Raw genomic sequence first — 22,537 nt, 5'->3', positions numbered from 1 at the left:
TCTGACTGCAATGAGGTGGAGTTGGCTGATAATTAGACTCTTTTTTAAGGCATAAAGTCTCTACCTCCAACACAGAATTTGTCTGAGGATTTCCCTTTAACTCTTTCGATGAATTATCTGTTCTGATAGAACTGGCAAATTGTTCTTTACCATTTCTGGCAAAATAAAAAATTAAAAAAAAACACCTAGCATGTTTTTATTTGTTTTAATCAAAGGCAGCGTTAGTTTCAATCAAGCTTGAAAAGACCATCACATAAAGTGGTCTCTGGAAATAAACATCTCAGTTTCAGTAATCAAATAATGTTTTCAAAGCTTTTTGGTTTTAACAAAATAATTTCCTAAGATATAGTAGTTTCTTTATGTGGTCAAGTGGATATTGATAAAATAACTTGCCTATTTTTAAATTAACTTTAAAGAAGACACATGAACTTTGAAGGATATGCTAACATTCTAAACATTTTAGTTAGTATGATATTCACGTTAGCTCTTCAGAACCCAGCTGTGGGCTAACAAACCCTAATTTACTCAGCGGAGTTCATTCTAGCAATAACTGTAACAACGGCAGATTTCCTGAACAAACATAAAGCTCAGGACTCACCTGCAATCTGATAGGTAAAACCCACTCTAGAGTTTTCATTAAAAACTTCGGATTTGAAAAAGGCAATTGCAGTGCTCGTAGAAGAATAAAATGTGGGTAGGGCTGAAGTGTTTCTGCCACAGAAGCGGGTTCCTGGGTTTCCATTATTCTGAAATGAGATGGAAGCCACATCACATCAAATTTCATTTCAAAAGAGAACAGGCCATAGCAGAAATTAAACTGCATGTAACAGTATGCTTAAATATTCAGCCATGGAAACTACTTATAGTGTTTGAAGCGCTTGGCAACGAGACTCACCTTGGCCTTGGGATATACAAATGTTTCGCATTCAATGAAACAGGAGGCAGAGAGGCCAAGCTTCTGCTCAAACCATGAGACAGACGCTTGCCTCCTGAAGACAAGACCCTTCTCCTCCTTCACAGCCAAAGCCTAAGCCCTCGCTCTGAGCACATCCGACTGTTGGAGTGGCAGCCCTGCGACTGTGGTTCTCCAGAATCCAGAAGGCCAGACGGCGACCTGGCACTGCTCCAGCTTTCGCTAACCATCACAGACCTGGCCAGAGCCGTCAGCACCAAGGTGAACCCCATGGGGGAGCTCGTGCCTGTGATGAGGTCCCTGTCTCCCCTTGTGAAACTTGGCAGCCCAAGAGGATAGAATAAATGCAGCCCAACCCCTCCGTCCTTGCATAAAGACAACTCGTGCCAAAGTCAGGACACCTGCTGCCTCTCGCGCACACACTCGCCTCTAACACCGAGCACCTCCCGAGAGGCCCACTCCCCGCTCCCTGGTGCTCGTCTGTGCTTCTTTCTCCCGCTATCCCCTGCTGTTGGTCCTCCCTCACCCACGCCTGGGTTGGTTCTTTGGTCCTCAAGGAGCAGAGAGACACCCAGGTGTCCCCCCAGGATGCCGTCCTCGGTTCATGGCTCCCCGGATACTCTCATTACTCTCATTTTTTACCTACTGACTCATATGATGGTGACGACCGAATCTTCAGGCCGCCGCCTATCAGTATATGCCCGACCGTCTCCTTAATATCTTATCCCATGGGCAATTTGGACTCATCTTTTTTTTTTTTTTAACCGAAACAGCTTTTTTTTTTCTCTTATATTACCATGGATATAGCCCCACTGGACTAGGGCCAAATGGCCTAATTAATTTCTGTGTGTTCTGCATTGACCCCTTCAACCCACCCTATACGTAGATGCCACTAACGATAGAAGTGTTTCTCCAAGCGTGGCCCATGAAGCGCCAGAGATGCCCACTGAAAATGCAGAGTAATGGGTGCCATGTGGAGGGCGCAGCCTTCGAAGGCGGGGCCCAGCGTACGCACGTGCATCAAGACGCTCAGGTGTTTCTGACGCACGTGCGAGTCTGAGAGCTCCCGACCTAAGGAATGAGTTCAAGTTTTTTAACACCCAAAGAGAGGCTCTGCATATTGCTGAAAAAGACATTAAGCTAGAAGTCGTTCTGACAATTCATTTCATTACGTCGAGTGTTTTTCAAGTTCTGGTAAAAACGGTCACTAGCTGCGACGGTCATTTGTCGTGTCATTGTTACCTCTGGCGAGTCCCGGAACTCTAAGTAGTTCTGGCGGCAGTCTTGCGAGGGCAGCTGTAACGTCCACACGGTTAGCTCGACCTGATGATGTGGAAGGGCTTCAAAAACCCAAGAACAGGTAGAAACCGGGACATCTGGGTGGGATGAATTGGGCGACGAAATGTTTTGTGGGGTCCAAGTGGCATTATATGTTCCACCACAAGTCACTGAGATGGGGAAAGAGAATCACACGTCTCATCGTACATCCACAATATTTAAAATTCTGCCTTCCCTGCCCTTCCAGCCCAAAGGAGCTATACTGACGTCATTGTGTGGAGGTTTTAGGGTATATATTCTTGACTAAGAATTGTACTAAATTTGTATCATGGATTAAACAGAATAATTAACATGGTGCTTAGTAATTGACACTGAGCTTAGATGGTAATTAATGTTGACTTTAGTAATTAACATTGAGTTGAGATATAAACATGGCATTATTTTTAGTGCATTAATATACGTTTCGTAATATATAAAAATGTCTCGGTTTACTCACTGTCGATGATGGTATAGGTAGCATTAAATCCTTCCCTTTCTAAAGTTACGTCACTGACAAATTGAACCGTCAGGAAGTTACCAGAAGAGAGAAAGGGAGCAGGCACAGTGGAACCACAAAACGTTCCAGCCAAGTTGGCATTTTCACTGTCCCCGTCATATAACTGCAAAGGAAAATAGGTCATTAGTTCTCCATCATGCACAAGGAAGCTGCAGAGTTTACACTAAAACAGACCCGAAGTCACAATCTTCCATTGATATTCCTGAGCTAGTTTTAACTTAGGAACAGAATTGCTATGGAATCGATTGTCTTATAATGATTTTCAGTAAAAACCTGGTGTGCTGCCTCATTCTTTTTCTCAATGTGAAAGTCATATATGATTTTTAAAATAACGCATCGTTACAGTTAGCGAGCCTATCGCTATCTTCACCTCCATGCCCACTGCCATGCTGGTCCAAGCCACGGTCATCGCGGCCTGGGTTGTCACTGCAGCCTCCCCGCGGGGCTCTCCAGTTGCATGCACTCTTGTCCCTCTTTAGCTTGTCCTCAACATGCGAGCCAGTTAGAGTGTAAGTCGGCCCAGGTCACCACTCCGCTAAGAAGCCTCCTAACTGCCTCCCGCCCACTCAGTGTGAACGCCAGGCCAGGAGTCTACTCTCCGCTCCCACTACCGACCTCGCCTGGGCTGACGTCTGTCTCCCCTTTGTTCTCTCTGCTCCGTGACCAAATCGGGCACACGCTCCTGCTTCGCGGCCATTGCGTTTCCTGTTTCCTGTGCCTGGAATGTTCTTCTCCCACGTGGCTCCTTCCCCTTCAATCCCCTTCATTCCCATGATACTCAGATATCATTGACTCGGGAGCCCTTCCCTGACCACCCTACTTATAACGTAACTTCTCCCATCGTTCCCTTTCTCCTTTCCTGCCTTGCACTTCCTTTAGCGCATGCATTACCTCTACATACCACACATATTGCTGATGTTATTGTCTTCTGAAGGGAATGCAGAGTCTATGAAAGGACAGAGCTGTGTCTGCTCTGTTAACTGCTATGTCCCATGCTTAGAAGAGTCTCATAAGAGGCACTTAATAAACATCTCATAAACGGATAAACACCGTGATTCCTCTCTCCCACAACCCAAACCTGTTCTCCCCAAGTCTTCTTTGTATCCATAAGCGGCTCGAGCCTAAAACTTCAGTCAGCCTTGATTCCTCTTTCTCTCTTCTTTTACCCCACATCTCTTCCACTCTTATTTCAAAATCTACCCCCGAGGGTTCCGTCTCCACTGCTACCACCGTCGTCCTTCACCTTTATTGCTATAACATCTTCCTAATAGCTTCGTTTCCACAGAGCAGCCACAGGATTCTCCACCGAGCGGCCTGAGTGTTTGCAAACTTAAATCAGATTATGCTCCTGCTCTGTCTAAAATGCTCCCGTGGGTTCCCACTGCACCTTAAGTTAAACTCAAACGGTTTATGGTGGCCTGCAAACCCCTAGCTGGTCTGATCTGGGCCTGCCCCCGGCTCCTCTCCCACTCCCCTGCTTCCAGGATGAGCCCCTGTCCAGGCCTGTGCTCACAGCGCCTCCTGCTGGAAGCGCTCTCTCCTCAGCTCTGAGACAACATTTCTCCTGCCACAGGATCTCAGCTCAAAAGCCACTTCCTGAGAGCCCAACCCTATCTAAGGAGGCCCTCCTCCGACATCTTCCTGTTGTATTTTTGTATTCTAATCAAAATGTTTCTTATTTGTTGCTTATTTACTTATTCTGGTCTCTCTCCCAACAAGAGCGTAGGTGCTATGGGTGGGAAGCCTGATTGTTTGCCATGGTATTGCCAGCACCCAGAATAAGTCCTGGCCATCGGAGCCTCTGACGAATGCCTGTTCAAATAGTGGGCACTTGGATTTCTCTCAAACACATTACTAGAAAACGAGAGCTTTCTCCAGTTGTGTAATCTGCATGGTATTTCAAGAACAAGCATATGTGTGTAGATCCAGGTATTGAATTTATAACAGGACCATGGTATGTATACACTTCCAAATAGTCATGACCGCTGATGTTATTTTAAAATGTTAGAAATATGTAAAATAGAAATAATTTCATAATAAACAGAAAAAATAAATTTACCACTAGATGGCGCTGTCTCTCCAGTTTAAATATGATATCGGTAAAGTTAGAGCCAGAAGAGACTCAAGAGTTGGGTAATCTATCCCCTCATTTGGCAAAAGACTAGATTGGCCAAGTTTTAGGCAAAGTACTTTTTCTGGTAAATAAGTTAAAGTTTTATTATAATCATTGCTGCTTTTATCAGCACATTCATATTAGCAAGCCTTTTTATTCTATGTACTGTGTGCCAGGCCTCTGTGCTAGGTCCTATGTATATATACAAGGATGTATAAAGCACTTTCCAAACATTCAAAAGACTAATTTGACACTCACAAACCAGCGAGAAAAGAATCTATAAACATACATATATATGTGTAAATTATATATAAAATAAAGAAAAACAATCAAAAAATTAAATGTAGCAGGGGGACCCAGATGATGGATTTTTGAACCGGTATTTAAAAGTCAGGGGAGACCTTCCAGCCCCACAGAAGATGAACAGCACCCCAACCAGACAGAGCAAGACGTGAAAAGCCAAGGGGTGTAAAAGGCTGGCACAGCCTCCACAGCGCCCCCACCCCTGAGGTCCCTGGAGATCGAGGCGAAAGAACAGGAGAAGCGGAGTTGGGAAAGTACATTGGGGCAAGACCGTGAAGCGCCACGCGTTTCACGTAAAGCTGTTTGCATCCTCCGCTGTGGGAGTCATCGGACCGGATTTGGGCAGCGGACAGATGGCCGCCGAAGGCGAAGGAAGGGAATTACTTGGCGCCCGGCCTCGAGCTGGCGTTCGCATTAGCTCATTCACTGCCGCCACATGATTTCCCTTGACTGAGTTGACACAGACTAGCTGAGGCCTCTGGACGACTGACATGGGCTCCTGGACCCCCGAGTGGCCAAAGCCAAGGTTTTCTGTCTGCTCGCCCACCCGCTAATAATGTCAACTCTCAACCCCGGACTTCTGCAGGGGGGCCCAGTGTGGGCGGCAGGGGCGCCGCCAGCGAGGCTGGAGATGGGGATCACGTGGACAAGACATAAACGGCGCCCCTAGGACTGTGCCCCGACAGCCCCGCACCATCACTTGCTGCTACATTTTGCGTCCCGCCAGCACGTGCTGTAGGGCATGACTGCTTCAGACCCGGAGCTTGAATTATGGTCTAAGTTTTCCCAACACAGATAAATACTGAGAATTTTGTGTTTTCTCAGTTTTTAAAATTCTTTGGTGGTGGTGCATGATAGAATCTACTTAAGATCCTAAAGAAATTGTACACGTAATTTAGTAGAAGACAGCCTCCGATTACAACTACTGCAAAACCCTGTACTTTCTCCAATGAGAGTGGAAAATGGGGAAGGAAATGTTTGGATTTTAATTTCTAAGAACTTTTACTGCAAAAGGGCACCATACTTTGGCATTGAACTTTAAAGATAAAGTCTCAAGGAAATTAATGTCTAAAATTATTAAGTTAAATTTGAAAAGAATTAATTTCCTTAAGACTTTATCTTTAAATATTTCCCTGGAGATTTGACAACAGGGGAGTTTTATATTCTTTTTGGAAGCTCTCCACATTGCATCTTAAAATATCTTCATGAAGTCTTTGGTTTTATTGAGGAGCCTCTGTTAGAGTCTGCTGGACAACATGCCTGGGCATAATTTGGGATGGAAAAGAGAATAGAGAATGGTTTTCCAGGTCTGGGGTTGATCCATTTCAGAATCTTCTGGGAAAAAAGGTTTTACTGGTGTCAGTAGTTTTAAGAAGAGCAATAAGAAGCAATGATTAGAATCAACTCAGATGCAGGAATTTATTATTATTATTATTATTATTATTATTATTATTATTAATTTTATCTCTATGTTCTTTTCCAGTACTTGGAGTGGTGCCTGGAGGGTAATGAGTGCTCAGATGAACATTTATTGGAATGAATGAATAGTAGGTCAATACCTCATAAGAAAATGAACCTAGAGTCTTAATAAATTGCCTATTTCCTCCCCAGAGATGGACAGCCCCTGGTCCTAGAGGCTGACCACAGACTGAATACCTGAGCTCAGAGGTCAAGATCGATGTTCTTGATGAGGACAGTGCTATTGTCTAAGGAGTGTTTTTGCAAAAGTGTGATATTTTTTGGTCATTACAATAATATGAGGCTATAAGTGGCATTGAGTTTTTAGAAGCCATATGGCAGAATCCATCCTACAAGTCACAGGACAGTTCTGCAAATGGAAGGTTTACTCTATGTCCTCAGGCATTGATCACGCTGAGGAGGAGCTGAAAAACATTAAGAAGGGGCCGTCTCTCTTGTGGTAGCTCCATGCTTCCTGGCAGAGAAACGTCAGTCAGTTGGGGTCCCAGTTCTCAGCCCTCTCTGCCGTTCACTCACTGCTCACCACGGAGGAGTGACTTAACCTATCACGAACTGGCGTCAAGAAGCTGGGCGCGCTCTCTGTAGCTTGCAGCCCCCACACCTCCCTCTCGGTGGTAGCCGGCCTCCCACGGGGAGCATGCTCTGTGGTGCCCCTCCAAAGCCCCACTCAGCAGTCACCTCTAGGGGGCCTTTTTCTGACCCCGAAATGAGGTCAACCATTCTCTTGTGTTCTACTATTCTATGTTGTTCATATTTATCATTTTTGTCAAGTTGTAAAACCATTTGTAAGCTTACATGTCGATCTTCTCACTCTATAACTTCTTGAGGAACTGCATGTTAGCTCCAAATCTCTAGTTCGAGGTACAATGTGCAGCATGAAATCATGCCACATGACTCTTTATGGGATGAATGGGATGTTAATTGCCACAGCAACCAGTCAGTGAACTACACAATTCACTATGTACCTTAATAACTTTCCAAATCAACCCTTTCAAAAACAAGAGTGATATAATTATGATTGAAAAATGGAATTGGCTAGTTTTCACTTGTATATCTACCAACAAAATTAAATTAAATTAGCTTTTCTAAAAAGTGATTTGATTATAATATCTAAGAAACAATCTAAAAGGAATCAAATGTCCCATTTATCACAGAGAATCTCTTTAATAACGATACCTCCAGGCTTCCCACTCCAAGGACTGTTCTTTGATCTGCCAATTTGGTATAAGTTGAAAAGGTTGGCAAATGAGGGAAATTGCTTTCCCAAGAAAGAAAAATAAGGGTAGATATGAATAGAATTTTTTTTAAAAGAAGGAAAGTTTATTTTGAAGCTAGAAAATAACTCCTTCTTTTTGATATTGCTAAATATTGAGAAAATTCAGAAAATCACTACGTGTTTTAATGACATCATCAAATCATGCTCACAGAAATGGATCTTGAGAATAAATCTTATCGATCCTCCAGCAGCACCCCACATGAATTTTTATAATAATGTATACATAAATCAATTATTTTTAATATTTTAAGAAAAGATTGCACAGACTTCATACCCATCTGTAATTACACAAAGGGGAAACGTAAAGAAATTTGTTTACAAATCATACTCCAGGCACATGCTGAGTACGAGCATATATTATCTTTATCCTCAAAACAGCCTTGCAAGGTAGGTATGATTCTGGGATCATTTGTTTGTTAATAGATGCAGCAGTGAGGTGTCAGGTGCACATGGAAATTTGTGAGGTAAAAAAATTGGGTTTGAGTCCATCTTATCTGTCTCTGAAGCTCATTATCTTTCTGTAATATCAGTAACTCTCAAAGGGTCTGAAACCTCAGCTTTACTGCTGCTCCAGCCATTTTTTGGTCTAATTTTAGGAAAGAAGAGTTCAACCTGCCCAAACATTTTCGTTATCTCTAGTTTTTCATGAACTCCCTCTTATCCAGCTTCTGTGTCAATGTTTTATTTAAATGGTTGCCACCCAATCTGTGAGTTTTTCTTCACCTTAACCTTTCCTGGCCTCTAATTTACAATTTAATAGTATTGACCCCCCATCACTGGTCAAAGACTCTCTTTCTTGACTTCAGTGACACTGCCTTATTTCTGTGTGTGTGTGTGTGTGTGTGTGTGTGTGTGTGTGTGTGTGTGTTTTCCTTCATGACTCATGCTTCTTTTGTTCTCCAGCTCCCTCACTGCGAACCTTTCCTGGGGTTGAGTGGGGCCCTGGCTTTCCAGCTCCAGGCTGCCGCCATCAAAGAAAGCACCATTTCTCCGACAGGTGTGCGGGCCCTTTTGCTGTCTCCTTTCTATCCGTGCTGTCTTCCTGCTGGAGCGCCGCTCCATCCTCTGCCCACGGACAATGCCCTTTGTCTGCCCCGCTCTCACCCAGCCTGGACCAATCCCTCGCAAAGGCAGGGTCTCCTGCTAATAGCACTGACATTCTCCTGCCCGCCTAGGCGTGGTGCTCATCGCAGTGAAAATAAAAGACAAGTATATAATCAAGTGTGCATTCCATGACTTTTCCTCCCCTGCCTTAAAAACAAAACAAACAATAAAACAAAACAAAACAAAACAAAAAAACATTTCTTTAAAAGTTAACACAATTTTTGGACTTCAAAGTTGCTCTTGCTCCAGGTTTGTCTTCCCCACCATCTCTGCGCCCTCCTTATATAACGGTAGCCTCCCCCAGGGGTCCGAACTCCAGACCCTCCCCTGACGGACGATCCACCCCGACTGCTGATTCCAGCCAGGCCGTCCTTCAGCTCTGCTCTCGGCATATCACTCCTTAGAAATCCCACGATCGCTCCTCGTTTTCAACTGAATCAAACCTAAGTCATTAGTTTGTTTCAAGAGCCTCTGTGCTCTGGATATTTTTCACTCAGACATTCTCACTTCTTGCTACTCTTGAGTTATGTTCTGCTTGAATAAGGCCAGTCCCTTCACCCTGTAAGGAACATGCACAGCAACGTCCAAGCCTCCTCTTATGCTCACCGAGCCTAGAACGCCTTCTCTCCTGGCTTGAATAAGCTTTCTCTCACTCTCTGAAGGCTTTCTTGTTCACGCTAGACTATGGGGAACTTTCCTCCCTTTTCAACTCGCACATTGCTTCAAGCCTCTATCCAATGCATTAGTTGGCACTTAAATAGTGACTGTCCTGAATTGCTTATCATTGATTTGCCATCTCTTAATGTTGTATTCAGATTTAACCTCCTCATGGTCAGAAACCTTGCCATACTCATTGTCTCCCTCCCCCACCCCCAAGAATGTAGTAATATATATTGCTTGATACTCTAAAACTTTAAATTCATACAATAATTTAATATTAAAGTCATTAAAAATTGAGCAGCAAAGCCTCTTGATTTATTTTTAATGAGACCTTAGAACTAAGATATTCCCACATCTAAAGGTAATATGAAAAATAAATATATAAACTTTAAAAATAGATAAATTAAGGGGTAATTATTTATATACAGGATTTGCCAAAAGCCCTGTGAGTATCTCTTTCCATACAATCCATCTTCCCACAAACTATCTCTTGACAAGGCATGGATGAACAGTGAATCCTAAAGCTAATGTTAGAAGCCATGCAGAGTTTTTGAGTCATCCATAAAAAAGATTACCTTGATATGAAGATAGAGCATCTGTAATATTATACATTACATCATTGAAGAATGGATCATTTTAAATATCAGTAATACTCACAATTTTCACGACTTTCTGTATGGTATAAAGTATCCTATGCCACATAAAAGTCTGGATTAGAAAACTCGGTTAAGAAATATAACAGCCTTACCTTTACATAATCATAAATGCATCTTTGAAAAAGAGATACTGACTCCAGAGCAAACGTATTGAAGGTGAGTTTAATTTGTTTGTTTACTGGTGCAATTATGAACCATATGCAGTTTAAGTTCTTGTCATATCTTCCATCTGAATCAGAATCCGGAGAGGCGAAGGTATCATTTGAACCTGTCAGATAGCCTCCACAACCTTGCTGAGGTCCTGTGTTAAAACAAAGACACATACACCTGAAACTAACACAATACTGTATGTCAACTGTAATTGCAAAAAAAATTTTTCACAAGAGTAACTTAGGAGATACTCTCAGTAGACTTGTTAGGGAAGGAAAAAAAGACAAAAAATAATAAGACAAACAAACAAATGACACATCACTAGGCACACCGAAGAGAACAGATCTTAAGTTTTACATGGAGGCTTTCTATTTTCTCCCACACGTTTGTAAACAGCATGAGACTGTTCACTGAGCTTCAGCGGGCGTAGGCAGTCCACTCCTCTCACTAACCCCTCGGTCCCCTTCCTCTCGCTCACATGTAGTTATCTAGAAAAATGAGTAACTGGATTTGTTCTATGTGCATTTAGAACCGCTGATGTGATTTATTGAAGCTTTTTCTATCCTTGAGAAATCCAATTTTATAGAAAGAAAATATTTTGCATAATAAAACTGGTGAAAACTGTGTACATGTTTTACTTTTATGTTCTGCTTTTATGAACACTATCCTATTGAAAATAAATTTATGAAGAATTTACCCAACACACCAAGAAAACTGTCTTCCAACAAACCTTCAATTAAATAATCTATTAGAAAGAGGCTGAGAGGCATTTAACACTGCAGTCCAGTTTGTATTACACTATGCTCTCTATCTGATTTTTTCTTTTCTGAAAAGAAAGGAAAGCTAAAGAAGACCTTTATTGAAGAAAAAAAAAATCTACTTTGCAATAAAATCTTTGAAATTCAGAACAAAAAGAGAGAAATAAAAAAGAGAGCTAAAAAATACTCACACGATGACTAAATTGTCTACTATGAAAAAAAATATATACGGAAAATCCTCAGAACATTAGATCTCATTTTGTCCACTCCATAGCCTAAGCTGATACCTCAGAAATGATGTAAGGAGGGCATAAAAGGAAGAAAAATTTACTAACAATTTCAAAAACAACAGCGAAGATGAGTTAAGCTCAAAACTAGGTGCTCCAAGTAATGTTCATAAAGCTTACGTTCTATACAGATAAATATCATTACAAATTCCAGAGTTAAGTTTCACTGTCAAAAGCCTTTGCCTATTTTTCTCATCCCATTTAATTAGCTGTTAACAGTGAAGGTTAACTTCAACATTAGGGGGCACTAAGATTTTGAACTTGGAGCTTGGCAGGCAATGTGAAGGACAGCAGCCCTCAGATGCAAAGGGTATCAAGACGCAGAGTAATTTTCAGGGTAGATGCATTATTTAGTAGGTCAGACTGCCCTGTTCATAGCTTCCAAGTCAGGTCAAACTATAGATTATTTGCACAGTCAGACATTTCCTGGAGCTGAAATGCTTTCAAAGGCCCAGTGCCTGAGAGAGCCACAGATGGTATATAAGACAAAATAATTCCGAAACCAAAGTAATGCAGAGGACTGCACTACATATCACTAATAATTTATCTTCATATTAAACAGGACTGAAAACTAAAAAAAGAATTGGAGTTCGCACAGCTTTTATTTGAGTGTCAACTGATTTTTAGTTAAGGAAACCACTTGAGTTTACTGACATGCATAGCAGGAAAGGTCAATTACTTTGGGTATGAACAAATTGGTAAATTTATTTATGTAATAAATATTATTTAAATATTCAAGGAAACATATTTAGTATCGAGGTGGGAAAAAGATGAATAGTAGTTCAATAGCAATGATAGGACCTCGATAAATAATGATGGCACAATTTAGAAACTGATATAGGGGCCATAAAAGAGAAGTCTTGTGAGTTTTGCTAGAAGGGAAAATTACTTTGGGCTTTAGGAATCTAGAATGTTCAAGGAGGAGGTGACATTTGATCTGAGTTTTGAAGGACAAATAAGACCAGATCATGTAGAGATGGGGTTGGTATTGGCAATTCCAGGCTGAAAGAACCTCATACCCAAAGGTTAAGGGGACAAGAATTTAAGTACATGCATAGGAAAGCGCAATTCTGGTAGCAAAAACAATAGAGTGCATAAAGGAGAATAATGAGAAGTAAGACTGGGAAACTGGATGGACTATTCTACAGAGGGCAGATTATGTTATTGGACCATTAGGCTTTATTCTTTGGATAATAGGGATCCACTTGAAAGGTTTTTCATCAGAGGAGTGGTAGGGTCTGAAGGTACTTTTTAGTCAAGTCTGATCTAAAATGGATCTGGTAGTAGCATTTACGTGTAAAGAAATGGGACTGGAGGAGATGAGACCAAGTGAGAGCACGCTGCCATTGTTTGGGCGGGAAGTAGCAAGGGGCAAGGAAGAGTCAGAGGTCTGGACACGGGAAAACGGTGTTGCTGAGCCTATTCCGTCACTACGTCAGCTCCAAAACTTCAATGCTATTTTTAAGAATTCAAGCTATATATTTTGTCACTACTCATCTATCGTTACTAATAAGTTAATAAGGGCAGAATGATAACGGTACATGGTCATAGTGAGTGCCATTATACACCCTTATGTACACTACTACTACTACTACTACTACTACTACTACTACTACTACTACTGTGACTACTACCACCTTCATAAGACAGAGACACCCTTCCTCCAGGGAACCCCAGAGCAAGAATCCGTAAATCACTGGTGTGTATTGGCACAGAGTGGTATGTTGGATGACTCTTAATTATTCAGTCCCTCTCTTCGCAGTGCACTAGAATGAACAGATGACATTATTCTATCCACTTGATGTTAAGCTTGGCCATATGACTCTGTTTAGACAATGGCATATTTGTGGTCTTGGAGTGGAAAGAGGCCTTATAAGGGCTTGTGTTTTTCACTCAGCCTTTTATATTCCTGTGACCCACCAAGAGCTCGTGCTGGGTAACAGCTTGTGAAAGAGAGAGTGGATCCAAGTAGAACAGACCTGAAACCAACCAGAACTCAAGAGCCAAGCATAGTTAACCTGCAGCCTGGAAATGAGGCAGGTAAACCAGTCTGCAGACCCATAGGTGATAAAAAATAAATGCTCTAGCTATAGAGCATTTATTTTGGATGGTTTGTTATGCAGCATTATTGTGGCAATGGTCAACTAATACACAAATAGCTTATTTGAGTCAGCGAACTATAATAGAGCACATTGCTCAATTCTTAAAATATACACATGGAATAAAGAAAATGGAGAACTAACATTGTCATCAGATAATCCTGTCCCAGAGTCAAATAATTAAAGTAAATATAAAATTATGAGTGAATTATATAACTAATATTGTATATCACTCTGAGTAAATATAACATTATATGAGTTATTAGTCAAATGACTGAAGTAAATGTAGTATTATATGAATAAACATCTTTGGGTGTTTGTATGGTGCAGGAAACTGTTATAACTGTTCTAATTCCCCCATTTTTATATTTAAACACAGTACAAGTGCTCTGTGCTTCTGCTCCTCCTATGGCAAGTTAGAAATGTAAACGCATGTCTTTGAGGAAATAAGAGGAATGTTAACAAGAAGGTTCTTTACCCAAAGTACTATTGCCACATTCCTGTGTTTATATCCCAACATAGCTAAGTGTATGCGAAGAACAAGGGAGAATCTGTGACTATGAAACAGTGTCATACATAAGAAAATATTTATTGACTATATTGATATTTTAAAATTCCTTTTTAAAAAAAACTAGTATAAGACCTTGACCTTGATGTGTTGTTCGGCATCATAAATCCATTAACTCCTTGTTACTACACATTTTTCTACCATCCAGAAAACTCCCATCTATCAGCACCTCCTTCATCAGTCAGTTATCGGAAGCATTCTGTAATGACACTTCCTGTGCCCAAGAACAAATGTCACTCTACACTTCTTCCCCAAATGGAAACACTTCCTACAGAAGAGCCATTTCTTTAGAGAAAGAAAATGTTTGACTAAAAAAATATTGGAAATACAAACCCATAGTAAGCAGTGAGATCTGGGTTAAGATCTACTTAAGTAAAAATCAGTAACTGAACCCTAAGTTATTTTTCTCGATTATTAAACTTCAAAGTGAAATGAATCTCAAGCCAGGATATAGATCTGATAAGTAAGAAACAGCTATATTATCTAAGAGAAAACATCTCAAAGGCTTTAGTGGAGTCAGATACATTTCTAAATACTTATCTTGAGAATTGACATTTTTGTGGCTGGCATTACATGCGGCTGGCATTTTATTGAGGTCTTCTGGATAGGCTCTCTATCTACCTCTGGATAATCACTACTTGGACAAGTGGTGGAGGGCTGGTGTACTTATGACAAAGACTGGCCTAACTGTAGGCATTTTCTTTTTCCTTGAGTAAGCCAGAAATTCAGAAAGAAAAAAAAAAAAAAACAATGGTAATTATAAGTAATTACTTAGTGCATAAAACAAAGAAAAAGTTTTATGTGCTTAAAATGCACATAGAATTAACATAATTAACCTTAATAGAATAAAAGGCAGAAAGTAGATAAATGGATTTAAAAGATTGAAAGGTCTTTGCACTTATAAAGACCAATTCTAAATTAGATTCAAATGAGTTAAGGATGACTACTGTAATCTTTAAGGTAACTACTAAAAGAAGAGTTAAAGAATGTCTAAGGACTGATTTTTAAAAGAGTGATAAATTCAAAAAGGCCACAAAGGATGGTTAAAGGAACATGGCAGGTGGAACTGTGACCAAGCAATACAATCGTCTATTTAAATCCAATAATGTTAGTAATTTTATTTGATGTAAACACATTAAATTTTCCAATCGAAAGACAAAGCGAAACAAAACCCAAATACATTCTTTGGAATAGAGAAAGGTTGAAAGTGGAGAGCTGAAAAATAGACTCTGCAAACAGGAATTGAAAGAAAGCAAGAGAAAGAAGTTACGTCATATCAGAAAAGGTAGACATTGGGTAAACAGAATTTAAAAACGCTATGCAAAATGATACGCCTGAACTCACTGGGAAGATGTGATAATTTTAAATGTGTCTGTGCCACATGACATTTCCTCAAAGTAAAAAAAAAACAAAACGAAACTGTAGCCCAGACCTTTGAACTGACCTTCTAATTCTCACGTCTGACTACCTGCTGCACAGTAGCTACATGGCGCCCAAATTCTCCATAGTAAGACTAAAAATTATTATTTCTCCTCCAGAACCCAGTCCTCTTCCGGTAGTTTTATATTTGGATAGCGGTCACAAAATATGGTCCAGAGACCCTAGGATCATCTTTTTTTTTTTTCCTGTTCCCTCCCTACCTCGTTCAAATACTGCTGTGTCCTAGAAATGGTACATCTTAAGTATTTCTCCTTTCAATCCCCTTCTTTATTTTCACATTGCTACTGCTCTCATCATCCCCTGTCTAAACTATTGCAATACGTTCCTGCTTGTTTCCTGCCTAACATGCTGCCTCTACTTCAAAACATCATCCTCACAGGTGCAAGAATGTGCTTTCTAAGACAACTTTAATTAGGTCATAGCACTCTCTAGCTCACAACAATCAGTGGTTCCCCTTTGCAGATGCGACAGAGCCCTTGACATCTAGCCCATGGTTATCTCTCCTGCCTCTGCTCCTATTGTTCTCCACCTAATACCCCAAAGCGTTACCAAGCAATGTGCAGGCCAGTCTGTAGCCTCAGAAATGGGATGCATCTGTGTCTCTGTACGAGCTTTATCTTCCTCATAGAATGACCATTTCCCAGTGAATGCCTTCTCACTCTTTCAAGTTAATACTATTTATAGCTCAAGTTAGTACTATTTATTGCATGCTAAATGAGTTCCAGGGAATGTTTTAGCTTAATCTTCACCACAGCCCTATGAGATAGTTACTAGCACTGTGTCCATTTTACAGATGAGAAAATCAAGGCATTAAAAAACCCAAAAACTTTGTCCACAGTCAAACTTGTTGGGACATACAAGAACTGGGTTTAAATCTCGGAAGTCTGGCTCCAGAGCGTCCACTCTGCATTTTAGGTTCACGTTATGGTGCTGTCCTCTAATATCTTGTATCCTCTTTACTCAACACCAAAGTACCACAGATCCCTTCTTTTCTGTCCCCACTGTTTTTTTGCAAATGTGTCTGTCAAAAAGCATTTATCATACCGAATTTACAACTATTTGCCAAGTCTTCCTCCTGAGTGAACTTTTCAAGAATAGGGACTTTGTCGAATTCATCTTCGTACCCCCAAAGGAAAGCTCAATGCCTGCATAGTAAGTAGCTGAACAATGAACAACGAAGGAATGAATAGAAAATCTAAGTGGTTCTTATTAGATGGACTTTTGCTTTCTAGTCTTTATTTGGGGAATTCTTGAAATTAAACATATTTCTTGATTTACAAAGTTGTTACTATATTATAAAAACAAAACAAAACGACAGCTTGGTCTACGTATTAACCTGTTTTTATAGCTAATTTAGTTGACTTCTGTGGAATATTTAATTGTGAAAAAACAATTAGCAGAACAACAATAAAAACATCACTAAAAGATTTAAAATGCTGCCTAGGAAGTAGTTTTCAGTAAGAAGATGCTTCTTTAGCTAAAAACTTGTCATGATACATATTAGGTCTATTCCTTCAGAAAATCTAATCTCTGAGTATTAGGTTTCAGCAGGTAGAGCAAATTTAATAATTCGTAAACTGCAGGAAACATTAATGTATAGCAGCAGTATTTAAAAGAAGTAAAACTTGAGAGCACCTTGCTGTTGACTAGATGGGATGCTACCTGATTCATGAGTCATTGAATAAAACCAATTAAATCTTAAGGAAAAAAAAGTGAAACTTTACTCAACATTGACAATTACAAAATCAAAAGTTATCAAAATTTGAAAACGTTCTGTTTAGAGAAAACAAGATTAATTGCAGTGTGCTACTTAGACATAAAATGAGTTGCAACATAAAAGATAAGAAATCCAAAAATCAAGGCCAAGTATCCAGTAGCTTTTTAATAATTATTTAAACAAGGCCACAGAATTGCTTTGTTGTTCTTGTTGATATATTAGGTTGTGAACAGTGCTATTGATATTTCAACTTTTACTACTCTGGTGGCAGTATTATTTAGTGGACACAAGAGTTACTTTCCCAATTCTGCTCAAGACTTGCTACGTGACCTTGGCAAGTCACTTAATTTCTTTATGGCTTAGTTTGCCAACTTGTAAACTACACTATATGATAAAAATAACAATCAGGGTTACATCATAAAAATAAATGTCCCAATTCCTTCATTTTGTTAGAATCCTGTGGTAAGGAATTTTACTAAATTGGAGGCCATAATTTGGGGCTAGAGTCATTTTTATTATATTCAGATTTATTACCCTCATATTCCAGTGCAATTATTCTCCACATAACTGTGCTAATTCTTCACCATTATGCCATGCAAAGCCAATAAGACACATATAATATTTGTCTGTCGACATCAGAAAGATAATGGGCTTTTACTGCATATATATATATGTAAAAATAATATGTAATATATTATGTTAATATGTTATATAGAATGCATATACTATACATATATGTACATAATATGTGCATATATATTACTATATAAATATAATACTATGTGTAAATATAAATATTTATAATATAAATACTATATAGTTCATATATTTTAAATTATACTATATACTTACATAAATATATAATGTCCACATTATAAATCTAATATCTAAATTATATAATAAATTTATAAACTATATAACTATTTTGTAATATAAAATTATAATATAGATAGGTAATATATGTATTATAAATATAGTATAAATGTATAATTATATTATACTATTTATAAATAGTATATATTATTAAAATTTTTTTTTTCCTTTTCTTACGGAAAGGCAAAAACAATGACTGCTAAAACTTTGTGCAATATTTACATAGTAACAGGATATTACCAAATATACTATTTAGGACCAGGTACAAATTGGAAATAATAGAAAGCAGGCAGTGTCAAATAAAAACATGCAAGTGGAGAAAAGTAACTCTACCTGCCTTGAAGAGTAAGAAAAACAATGGCTGGCTTCTCAGAAAACTCCCTCAGAATCTCTCTTGGTCCCTGGGTAAGTTTATTGATGGCCAGAGAGGCGTTGTGGGTTGATTAAGAAAATCATGAATTTGGGAGACAGTCTTTTTTGGTTCAAAGCTCTTAGGAACCCTCTCACCTAATCTCTTTACTTCTTATCTCCTGCTTTGTAAAATGGGATAATCTCTGTCTTTTGGGTAGTTGTGAGGATTAGATGAGATAAACTACATGCAGTTGCTCAGTGACAGGTAACAGTTTCATTATCCCTGGAATTTTGTGGCAAGTCTTCACTTGGGAGTGAGCAGAAAGCTACCACACAAAGTTAACAGACTTTTTTTATATATCAGAACAAAGAGGATACAGTCCTAGAGTCCTGATGCTTTGTTTTTTAAGCAATTGATTTATAGCCAAATAATTTTTTTAAATGTGTCCTGCTGACCAGATGTAGTTTGCCTGGACGCTCCTTGGAACACTCTGCCAAGCCGATGTGAGTAATGATAATTATTATTATAGGAAAACTATGGTTATAAGTAATTTAACCCAAAATGTCCAGTTATCTAAGACAAAACTGGGCTACATTTTGGGGAGATCTGGTGTGGCTTAAGTTATAAAGAATAATTGCTTCCCAACTTATGCTTACTTGAATGGCTTCCAAAGTGTTATCTTATAATTTACCATTAATTCACTTTCATCCCTTAGCTTGGTCTCCACAGTACCATCTGGTTTTATTTTCCAACAGCTTCTCCTTTAAGACCAGGGGCAGCAATCTGGTCATGCTGCGGGACAGACTCTGATGCTAGAATACATTTTAATAAAAACCTTTCCTTTCTTTTTGCTGATCTGGATTTTTACTCCTGTCTTCTTGCTTTTGTAAGGTTTTGGTGAACTAAGCATTTGTTGGTTTCTTTATCATATTCCCACATTCCCAGCTCAGCAAAAACCCCTTTTCAGTAAAACCCACAAAGGATAAACTGCAGATAACCTTGTCTTTGGCATCAGCTCCCAAGGGTAGTCCAACGACCAGTGAAAGCTACAAGGCTTTTTAAAAAGGGCGGAAATAAGCTTAGTCTAGTTTTCTGCAAATGGGTTTACAATTTCAGCTCATCTCATTCTCAGACTTCATCAGAGGGAGCAAATGACATTAAAAGAACAGACAAACAACAGTGCTTTCGAGTAATACCTCATTATTGCTAAACTAAGAGCTATTTGAGCAGTGGCTTATAAAATTATTCAAGCTATAATTCAACTATCTTATTGCACTTGTACTTTTAAAAGTAATGTGCTTTGGCAGCTTATATCATGCATAGAGACATATATACATCGACATTATGTCATTGAATATTTTTAGGTTTATTCTTTTACTCTTTAGCTACAGAATTTTAGAGGCCTCTCAAGATCCAAACTTAACTCAACCAAAACTCTGAGACTTAAAAATAATTGGAAGCCAAGTGGAATTTGATATGTGGTTCTATTTTCCTCCATTTCTTGTGGCCATATTTTCCAATATTCCGATCCCATCGGCTTTCTCTGTCTCCCTTTTCCTCTCTTCTTACCCCCTAAGTAAATCCTTGTTGAACTCCCTCAACTTCTCCCCTCCACTCCCATTTGTCTTCCTTTGGTACATTTGAGAGGTATTATTCAGATGTTAAGGCAGCAGGTAAAAATCGCTTGGGTCTGATCCTGTATTCCTGATTCTCTAAAAATGAAAGTGATCTAATTTACTACCCTTAGAAATCGTTGAACTATATGAACCAAGTCTGCATTTTGAGAATGAGGGAAATCTAGATAAAATATAGTGTATAACATATTGTATACATTACATACAATTATGAAGCAGGCATAATTTATCCACTTATTCTTGAATTCATTCATACATCAATATTGATGGAGAAACAGTTAAGTGCTAGGCCTGTGCAAGGACTTAGACTATAACTGAAATTTAGCTTTGATTTTAGATTTAAATTATAAAGTGTACTTTAGGGTTTGCTGGTTAGATTTCAGTGAAAAGTGAATAAGAAATCAGTGTTCCATAAAGTGGTCCTGTTAATAATGACCCCTGTCACCTCTCCCTCACTTTGGAGATAGGATGGAGTGGGTCACGGAGCCCCAGAGAAATTCAGGACTTCAAAACTAGTTTCTAATGCAAACAATCTTTCTCTTTGACATCTATAATACTTTACAGGAATTATCTACTTCATTCCCATCACATTCTTAAAAAATAGAAAGCGGTAATACTTCAAACTGATCTTCTTTTTAGTGGATAAAATTGAGCTCGAAACTGTGATAGGACTTTTCTGAAGCATCTCACTGGGCAACGACGTGACGCGAGCCACCGGCTTTCTGGTCCACCGCTCTTCCGATGTGGGCGCGTTTCCAGCTTGGGGACTGTGATTCACTTTGCCCTTGTTAAGCATGTGCTTTGGTATTTTCGCCTTTGTCTCCCAGCAAAGGTCCATGACTCTGACCTTAATGCCACCTGACTCATTCTCCGCATGGCAAAGACCCCCGGTGGAGGAAGACAGAGAGTGGTCCGCATCCTCAGCATGTGGGCTGTGGCAACAAGGGGCCGGGACCGTCAGCCATGTGCCCAGGATCTACAGCCTCAGGTGCAGTGGGCCCCGAGTCACTGACGTTCCCTTGTCCCTGGTATTGCCATCGTCTCCAGGGTGACAGCATTGTCCTTCTAGGCCATGCCATCCTGACGGTATCTCTCTTTACTCTCTCCTTGGCAACTAACTCACTGATGCAAATGCCTACAAACCTCATACCTAATTGGGCCAAATTCAGTTTTGGCCGACAGTTTGTTAAAGTATTCTAGAATATCTCACTTAAGAAAACAAATGAAATACGGTACCACGCAGTCAGTAAATGTGCTGCAACCCCCTATCTAATTCTACATCTACATGCTCGGTGTCTGACGTGACGAGCATGTCTGGAGCAGACTGAGCAGCTTTCTGTCCCGAGACCAGCCGAGGAGGAGGATAAAGGGGGTAGTGCTGGTTTAAATACACGCCGGCAAGTGCGAAATGCTTCACGAATGATGCAGGGAAGCTCAGTCCCGGCCAAAGCACAACCCGTTGGTGAAGCAGGGCAGAAGCTCAACTCGTGGCCATTAGCAGAACAAAGACCACTCGTGAGTGTCACTTCTGCACCGTGGAACATGCCCACTTCAGCCAAATCCGCAGGACCGACGGCTTTTCCAACCGTGTGGGATCACAGAGACCACAGACAATCAGATGAACGCTTTCTCTGGAGGAAAGTGCTCATATTCGCAGATAATTCCAGGGCCCAGCACAGCCGCTTTGTGGGTTATCAGTCATTCGGGATTAATTATTCATGCAGTAGCAGCGTGCACGCGGAAAGAGTGACTGCAGAGTCCCACTACAGCTCGATGGCAGCAGTAGTGCCATGAGAGGAGACCCCATTTCACTACATATGTAGTAATTAGCAACACACCGGGGATATGTTCCCCAAAGTGTTCTGACCCATTAGCAATACAAATATAACAAATGCTCGAGGAGCAGTTTACCTAATAATCCCATAGTTATGTGAACAAGCTCTTCGGTAACTTCTGAAAAGTTAAAGCAGATGTTTATAAAGTATTGCCAAGTGCGTAATCTAAATAGCAAAATGGCAAAACTCTAGTGTTTTAATCAAGATGAACTAAACTGCGATGTTGCAGGCTTAAACGGTCTCCTCTTCACATTAATTTTTTGCTCTGTGATAAGACTGTTTTCTGGGCAGAACTGACAGATCTGAAACAAAAAGTCACTGTTCAGTCCACTAAGATGCTTTCCTTCTCCTTCCGGGAAATACAGAGTAGTTGTAAACGAATGAGATGGATTCGAAAGGTGCATCCTAACAGCCAAACCTAATTTTTTTTATCCAGATCTGTAACTAAAAGATAATATGAACACTAAAATTCAATCTACTCCCCTT

General features: G+C 39.9%; 1 protein-coding gene across 1 annotated transcript in view; it reads right to left on the bottom strand.

Moving 5' to 3' along the window:
- Nucleotides 1-22,537, bottom strand: part of CUBN (cubilin) — a 224,919-nt gene that overhangs the window by 7,968 nt on the left and 194,414 nt on the right. The window contains exons 60-63 of the mRNA XM_036226882.1: nt 10,431-10,639; nt 2,688-2,850; nt 2,156-2,361; nt 599-746 (exon numbers count right to left, since the gene is read on the bottom strand). Of these exons, the coding sequence (XP_036082775.1) occupies nt 599-746; nt 2,156-2,361; nt 2,688-2,850; nt 10,431-10,639 (726 nt within the window). The remainder of the gene's footprint in view (nt 1-598; nt 747-2,155; nt 2,362-2,687; nt 2,851-10,430; nt 10,640-22,537) is intronic.

This window comes from Rousettus aegyptiacus, unplaced genomic scaffold, assembly GCF_014176215.1.
Source record: "Rousettus aegyptiacus isolate mRouAeg1 unplaced genomic scaffold, mRouAeg1.p scaffold_m13_p_10, whole genome shotgun sequence".
In the NCBI taxonomy this organism is placed as follows: Eukaryota; Metazoa; Chordata; class Mammalia; order Chiroptera; family Pteropodidae; genus Rousettus; species Rousettus aegyptiacus.
This window is presented reverse-complemented; position numbering and strand designations above follow the sequence as displayed.